Source organism: Lactuca sativa, chromosome 6 (genome assembly GCF_002870075.4).
Source record: "Lactuca sativa cultivar Salinas chromosome 6, Lsat_Salinas_v11, whole genome shotgun sequence".
Taxonomy (NCBI): Eukaryota; Viridiplantae; Streptophyta; class Magnoliopsida; order Asterales; family Asteraceae; genus Lactuca; species Lactuca sativa.
This window is the reverse complement of record NC_056628.2, coordinates 77196384-77204973: the sequence shown is the minus strand read 5'-3', so window position 1 is coordinate 77204973 and position 8590 is coordinate 77196384. Positions and strand designations below refer to the sequence as shown.

At 28.7% G+C, this 8590-nt stretch overlaps 1 protein-coding gene across 1 annotated transcript; it reads left to right on the top strand.

The window, feature by feature from the left end:
* Nucleotides 1-7439: 7439 nt before the first annotated feature.
* Nucleotides 7440-8301, top strand: LOC128126613 (lipid transfer protein EARLI 1-like). Its single transcript, XM_052764451.1, has one exon. The coding sequence runs from the start codon at nt 7560-7562 to the stop codon at nt 8157-8159; it is 600 nt and encodes a 199-aa protein (XP_052620411.1). The 5' UTR covers nt 7440-7559; the 3' UTR covers nt 8160-8301.
* The last annotated feature ends 289 nt before the right edge of the window (nt 8302-8590 follow it).

The window sequence follows — 8590 nt, the reverse complement described above, 5'->3', positions numbered from 1 at the left end:
CTAGTATAATCAATTACGGTTTTATAAAAGTTCAACTTTTGACCTGAATTTTGCTGTTGTTACAGTTTTGATTATGTGTATTAGAAAAAAAAAAGCTAAATAAGGAGATAATTAACATGTAGTTGTGCAAATATGGGTTGAATTATACTAGTGTTAGAGAAAAGTTTGGCAACTTCAAACATGAGGTATTTTAAAGGCAAAACAAAAAGAAAATAAGGGAAACCGATAAAAAACATATTGCTTAGTAAGCCTTTTTGATGCTTAGTATACAAGAGTGAAAGTGATAACAAGTTTGGGTAAGAAAAGTAGTAAAACCCTTTCTATCTAAGAAAGTCCAAAATAGACGTGGTCACAAAAACTCGTTTTGATCATGATGATCAAGTGAATATCCAATAAAAATGCGAACATATTGGTTACTATTAGAAGTAACAATCCAAATTTTATAATGGTTTCTATTTTTAAACAAAATGACAAAAAAAAAAAAGAGGCATGAATTAGGAAAACGAAGGATTTTTTGATATCTGAGCATAGTATTCACGTATATTATACAAAATATACATACTTGTATCTAAAATTTTAACAAATTACATCTAAAAGTGAGGAAAATAACATTTTTGCAATGTAGGGATGCGTACATGACAAAAATGTCAAACAACGCATTTAAATGTTACGGCTAAATGTGTAATCATTAAAATCATTAATTCCAATCCACATGATCGTTAAACTAAAGACCATATCTATTGATAAGATCCCTCAACGGCTGGCATCCAGGTCGTACATTAGCATTTGTAGTGACATCAATAGTGGCATTCCTAGTCAATGATAATGTTCTAAAATCATTAAATATGAAATTTACCTCCACAATCATCCATTCATCGCCGCTAATACTGATGCCACAAAAGAGATGCCCTACACATCATAATTGTGGCCTCAATTCAAGAAATTTGGGTGTTTACCCACACAAATTATATGTAGTTATAAGTCTTTTATGTGTTGGTAGTCATCATTAACTACACATAAATTAAGTGTCACTATATGTTGGCTTTAGGCCTATAGATATAGATCATTACCAACACATCGAGTATGTGTAGGTATAGACTAAGCTACATCCACAAGCATGTATGGCTAAAACTATTTACTATGTGTATTTGGAAGTATTATAATTTGTTTTAATTGTTAGATGACATGGCTAGTGATTTCGACTATGACGTGGAGTACAAATGTACAATGATGTGGCATGTCCCCTAAAAAGTGTTGGTTTACAAGTGTCATAAAATATGCGTGGGTAAAAGTATTTTGATGTGTAGTGAAACTAACATATGTATAGGTGTCCATTTTAATATGTGATGGTAAAAATAACTTTATGTGTGGGAATTAACCAATACATATGCAAGTAATAATGTTCAAATGTATGCAAACTAATAAAAAAAATAAGGATGTAAATATGAATATATGTGTTCAAAATACCATTTTTAATTAAAATTTTTATAACATAATAATTCAAACCACAAATGAAAAATACAAGTCATAAAAATTGAAATACTTCAACTAGCAAATTAAAAAACAAAAAAAAAATGAAACCATTCATAATTGTATACAACAATAGCGAACATACTAAAAAACTAAATGTTCATTCCATATGACTGCGATCCCACAAAAAATAATGAAAGACAAATAAAACTTCTTCCAAGCATTCCCTAAAGAACGAACTTGTCACTTCTTAATACCACCAAATTCTCGTTTCTAAAAAACATCATCATTTCTTCTTATCTATGTCTATATCTATCTGTATATATATATATATATATATATATATATATATATATATATATATATATTATAAAGCTAGCATTTTTCCTTGAACCTCATGCATTTGAAACTCCCAATACCATTTTTTCTTAAACCTCATGCATTTGAAACTCCCAAAACTATTCAACGTATACAAATTAATTTATGTTTAATTGAAATATTATGATTTGTAACTTTTAAAACTCTTCAAATCATGTTATATAATTGATGAGTTAAATGAAATATTTATCCAATATAAGAAATTTGTAGATTACATATTGCATGTATGTCAACAGAAAATGATAAATTATATTTCTAGAGTTTGAAGAGGTATATGAGTGGTTCCATGGATGTAAGAAAGCAATTGCAACTTTTCCAAATATAAATTCATGTAAACTCAAATTGGGTGCATATAAATTTTTAGACATTAACCAAGGTCCAAATTTAGGTATGTTTATAAAGTTATACTTGAGATCATTTTTTAAGTTTTTGTGTTATGCATCTTTCTATAATCACAAGGTGGTGAAGTGAGATTCATAATTACTTCTCATGAGCTTTTGGTAAATCAACCATCAAGCTATTTATAAGTTAGAGCAATTAACTTTGTTAATATGTGTGTATCTTTATGTTATATCTCTCTTTTTTATGTTAAGAAAAATATATTTTATGTACAAGAGAACATTATTCAACATGTATTTTATGCTATGTAATACTATGTTAGTTTCTATCGCTTATTTTGTAAATGACATCGATGAGTTTTTTATAATTGATTTTGATGAAAGGAGTTTACAATTATTATTCCAAATTATTGACAAATTAGAACGAATGATTTTTAATATGATATCACTTTATTATTGAAAACCAATAATTATGTGTGTTATAAAAATGAATTCTTTATGTTATACGAAAACTTATATGGATGTACCCAATAATAAATGCTTTTAGAATAATAAAAATAAATTAGCTTATTATATTTGTCAATTTCTTTTTTTCCTATTCATTCTTTATTGTATAGGAAAAGTAAAATAAATAAAATATTAATATTTTCATAAGAAAATATAAATGATCAAAATATACCTCAAGTGTAACACTCTTCCTCCCTAACACACTCTTAACAGATTCTTTAGGATTGGTTACAGTACATAACTATAGTTTTGAAATTCAAATTATAATTTTATTTGGACCATTCATTCTCTTCCAATATTTCATGGTTTTAAGGGAAAGAAAATGAAAGTATAATAAAAAAAATTATCATAGTTTTAAGGAGAAAAGTGAAAGTACAATAAAAAAATTATGATAGTTTTTTTAAATACAATAATGTAAATTTTCAAAAAAAATAGTTTTTGATTAGTAAAATTAATAATTGTTTAAAATAACGTAAAACTAAAGAATAGATTATATTATATTAATAAATTATTATTATTTGAAATAATAATAACAATAATAATAATAATAATAATAATAATATAAGAAATAAAAAAATATTCAAATAAATTATTTATAAATTAGTTAAAAATAAGTATAGTTTAAAATAATTTTAAATCAAAAACTTAATTCAATTTGATTCAAACACAATTTTTATATCTTTCTTTTTGTATACTTAAAATTATTATTATATTAGTTACAACTTAGTATTAAAAGATTATTATTTCAATGATAAATACTTATGATATTGTTTTTATAACATATTATTGTTAATATTTATATTATATTATTGGGCACAAATCAAGAGTTTAAAACTCTCACTACAACTCAACAGTTTTTTTTTATTTAAATATAGTTATGATTTCAAATTTAATGTAATTTGCCTTATATTTTCGACTACATTCAAAAGTTTTTTAAACTTATGGCTATTAATGTGCAATGTTTTTTTTATTTTCCACTTCTTTATTATACACATTATAACTATATTCGTAGTATATAAGTAAGTTTTGATTATAAAATCATATGTTTGAAAAGATTTATTATTCAAAATGAAAGAGTTGAAAAAAATAAGCTTTGTTGTATCAATGGTTATTTCAACACAAATTTTTATAACAATTTTTCTATATATCAAATGTATGTTGATTTCTAAATATTCATTTTGAATGATTTATATGTGTTTAATAAGTTTTGTTTGATGTAAATGTTATAATGTTTTAGTGTTTTTTATTTATTAAAAGCTATAGTGTTTTTCAAACTATTTGTTATTTGTTTTATATATAAACCGACATACGTTTTATATATAATTTTCACAACATAAAGTTTAACAAACATCAAAATGAAATGTGACAATTTGAGATATTGATCGTCGAACGAAGTGATGATTGACAAACTCTTGGAATTGGGACATAATTTGATATACAGACTCTATCTCTGATGGTCAAATATAGATCAATTCGTATTGGTGGACTTAGTTCAAATTCAATATATATATATATATATATATATATATATATATATATATATATATATATATATATATATAGTCATAAAAGCGGGGGCGGGGCTGGTTGGGGATTGTTATACCCGGCCCGGCCCCATCCCCGATTTTAGCATAATGGGGATCTCCGGCCCCATACCTGGTACCCCTTTCGGCGGGGAATACCCATCCCCGATTGGGGCGGGTCAACCCTGTTCCCCATCGGGTCAGGTGTAATTTACATCCCTAATTGATACTATCCTTGTCCCGACGACATGTCGTCTTTTCAAGTAAATAATAAAACTTTATTTTTTTTTTTAAATTAATCCCGACGTAGCTTGTGCAGACGACATGTTATCATTATAAGGGGTTGCTATCCAGACGGCATCTATGCCGATGACTTTTTCCACCTATATCAACAGGGCTATTCCGACAACTCTATACCGACGACTTGTCGTCGGTATAAGCTATCTCGACGCCTTGTCGTTGGCATAGGGTAATAAAAAAAAAAAGTCATCGGCACAGGGGTAGATTCGTGTAGTGCTTGGAGTGTTACTGCATGCATGTTGTTTGCTTTGTCCTTTGTGGGACTCTTGTTGATGTGAGTTAACTATTAAGTGAATACGTTAACTTACATGCTACGAAGGTTAAATAATCTCAGTGTTATTGATTTGGCCCTATTGTGCACCTGTCGTCTAAGTCTAACCGTTCGATGGTTGAGTCTTTTAGTCAAACGACTGTTTTATGAATAATATTTAAAATAACTAATATAATATAATACGAAAAAACTAAAAATCAGAAATGTTAGACACTAAATCTAACAAGTTATTTATTAAAGTACAATTCGATAATATAAAAGTAGGTTTTTTTTTACATTAACTATTTTTGTTTTAATCATCAAAAGCATCGAAATACCTACCCGAAATTGATTAAGAAATTAATTTCAAGTTGTCTTCAATTTCAATACTGTTTTTTGAATAATTTACCCGACTTAGGATGTAAAGTTTTATTACATGATTATATTTTAAGAAATATACACTTGTTAGTTTCTTTTTGCTCATTGAGTCTCTCTCTCTCTCTCTCTATCTCTCTCTCTCTCTCTCTCTCTATATATATATATATATATATATATATATATATATATATATATATATTTATATATACACACACACACACATTTGGGAGGGAGGTAAGGGAAATGCTGTTGAATTATTTATAAACAACCAATCGTGTAATACACATTTACATATGAGGTAACGTATTCAAAAATTAGATTTATTATCCTATGCTAGTGAATTTATTAAAATGTTAAATGACCTCATATGTTTACATCTAACATGATTAAGAATGCAAGAGAAATTAATACTAACATTGTTTGGCTGGAACGACCTCATAGGTTTACATCTAACATGATTATATATTAAAAAATATATGGTTGTTAGTCACAATTTTATTCTTATGCAACGCGTGATACCAATTGGAGTTAGAAGGTTTTCGGACAAGAATACTTATGCACCAACAATAGAGCTTTGTATGTTTTTAAACAACTTTGCTCGAGAACACTGTTGATGAAGAATACTGGGGAAGTGAAGGCAACATTTATTAGAATCTTATTTGAATTAAAAGTGATATGTCCTCTTGGGTATTTTGACATTGTAATTCATTTAGTTTTGCATCTACCTATGAATATATTTGCAGATCCAGTATGTATAAGATGGATGTATTACTTAGCAAATTATATGAAAAAACTAAAAAATTATGTCATAAATAAGGAGCGGCTGGAAGGTTATATAGTTGATGGTTGGGTCACTAATGAATCAGTTGGGTCACTAATGAATCATTACAATTTTGTTCGATATATCTTGAAGATGTAGAGACATGATTCAATCATCCTATTAAAAAATATATATAAAAAAAAAAAAAAAAACGAGAATGTTGTGATAGAAGAAACAAAGTTGGAATGTTTTTTTTTTCATAGTTCGTGAAAAAACCTTAATGGGTTTAGTTTTTTTTTTCTTTTAGCTTTTCTTACTCTCTCTAAATAAAAAAAAACATATAATAATAAAATATATGTGTGTAGTGTTTTATGGTACTTCTACAAGTTTCAAACATGTACGGTTATCAGTTGCACTCCGGTACTGTAAAATGTTACAAGGATATCTTTTGGTTCTCTATTTTGGACATCCTTCGTAAATTGGTTCGTATAAATGGTTCATATAAAACCAAATATAAAAATAATTAGTTTTCTATGAGTATATATATGATTTGTTTACTAACCGGTTTGTTACTAATTCTTTTTCCTTCTTGCCAGCAAAAGATAGAGAATGTATAACAATCATCAACTAATAGTTGATTCCCAACAAAAATCTGTCATTTTAAATTGCTCATAATATATGCTATTAAACATTTAAAGTGTGTTTGGCTGCAATGCAATATATTTCGCTAAACTAACAACATTTTCATATAATTAACTTTTAATTACCGTCGTAGAAATGTGCCGTTGATCTAACAACTCTAGAATGTCGTGGCTAATAATTTCCATTTAGAATTAGTTTTATATTGAATTTACTTACAATTTTATTAAAATTATAATTAAGTGTCTTCAATCCTAATATCTTGAGTCAGTTAATACACATATCCCTCGCCTGCTTCAAAGCAATTGTTTATTGACTATATTTATATTTAAGATGCCAAAAATCTTTCATGTGACAAACATTGAAATCATGGGAATGATTCGACAAATATTGAAATCATGGGAATGATTCGAAGTCCCTCTCTTCTAATTATTCTATGATAGCGTGACTTACATCCATTTAGAAAATGGAAAAACCTAAACGTGGTCTGTGACTTTATATAGTAGACATTTACTGGACATTGAAAGGGTTTGATGTTTTCACCTCTTCTATGTAATCGGTAACTTTTACAAAATTATTGCGTACTAACTTTTTCTTTATTTTTCATTGTAGCCGACCCATTTATATATAAAACATAAAACATATTCAATTTTAGAAAACTATACAGAAGCAAAAATGTGTTTCCATAACCCTACATGCAAAGCACATATACGTACCACGCAATTTGAATCTTTAGTAGATATATATAACACTAAAAAAGATTTGAACAACAGATATATAAGATAATATATATACCCTGTTAAAGTTTAATCCATTGGAGCACATATATATTTGTTATTTGCAATTAGTATAATGCTTCTGGGTTTTTTTTTTTTTTTTTTTTTTTTTTAAAAAGGACTTTCAACGCTTTGATGTGCATGGGTTGGTGGCAGCAAAAACTATAACATGCTAATTTGACTCAATTACTAAATGGAATATATTTAAACAAAAATTATTACTCCAAAGAGACCTATATAATGCTCCATTGTACCCTTACTCCATCACACTCTTCCTTTACCATAATTGACAAAGTTTTCATAACCGATTTCGGCATGGCATCGAAGAGTAATGTGTCCGTTGTTCTGGTCATAGCTTTCAACCTTTTATTCTGCATCATGGTTAGTGGCTGTGCGACGTCCGACATACCAGAACCCAACCTCAATCCAAATCAAAAACCCAACACAAACCCAAGCAGCAACCCCAACCCCTTCCCTAACACTAACCAAAACCCCAACCCCAACACTAACACGAACAACACCCCCAACCCCAATCCCAACTCTAACCCGAACACAGTACCAAACACAAACCCAAATACAGAAACCTGCCCTAGAGACGCCTTGAAACTGGGGGTTTGTGCTAATCTTCTAGGGGGATTGGTCAAAGTTGAGTTAGGTTCACCACCGGTGAAGCCATGTTGCTCTCTTATCCAAGGACTTGCCGACCTTGAGGCTGCCGTCTGTTTGTGCACTGCAATCAAAGCCAACGTCCTAGGGATCAATCTTAATGTACCAGTATCTCTTAGCTTGCTCGTTAATGTCTGTGGCGGTGAAGTCCCAAATGGTTTTGTATGTTCCTAGTTTGATTTAATTTATACAATATGAATCAATGTGTTGCTAAATTAAGTGTGCCATCTGTGAAATCAATACTTCGTGGGTAACAATTCAGTCCTTTCTTTTGCAACAAAAAGTTTTTCTTATATCATGTATATTTATATGCTACTTTAATGCAAGCTTAATATTTATTTTGTATGTGGAAGATTAATGAGCCATGATACACCTATTAACACTAATATATCCAACCAAGTTTAAATGAAACTAAACTTAATGTAACGGCTAGAAATCTATGAAAAAGAAACCACTATTGTGGCATCTCTAAACAAATTGTCAATCACAAGCATCAATATGATGAAAATATTCATGAAAATCACTAAATCAAACGATGAATTTCGTTCAAATTTAAGTGGATAATTATTAACCTCCAATAAGAGGTTGTGGTAGAAGCTCGTTTC

Bases quoted from the DNA above. Each gene is read 5' to 3' on its own strand.
- LOC128126613 (XM_052764451.1), top strand. From the start codon at position 7,560: ATGCTCCATTGTACCCTTACTCCATCACACTCTTCCTTTACCATAATT.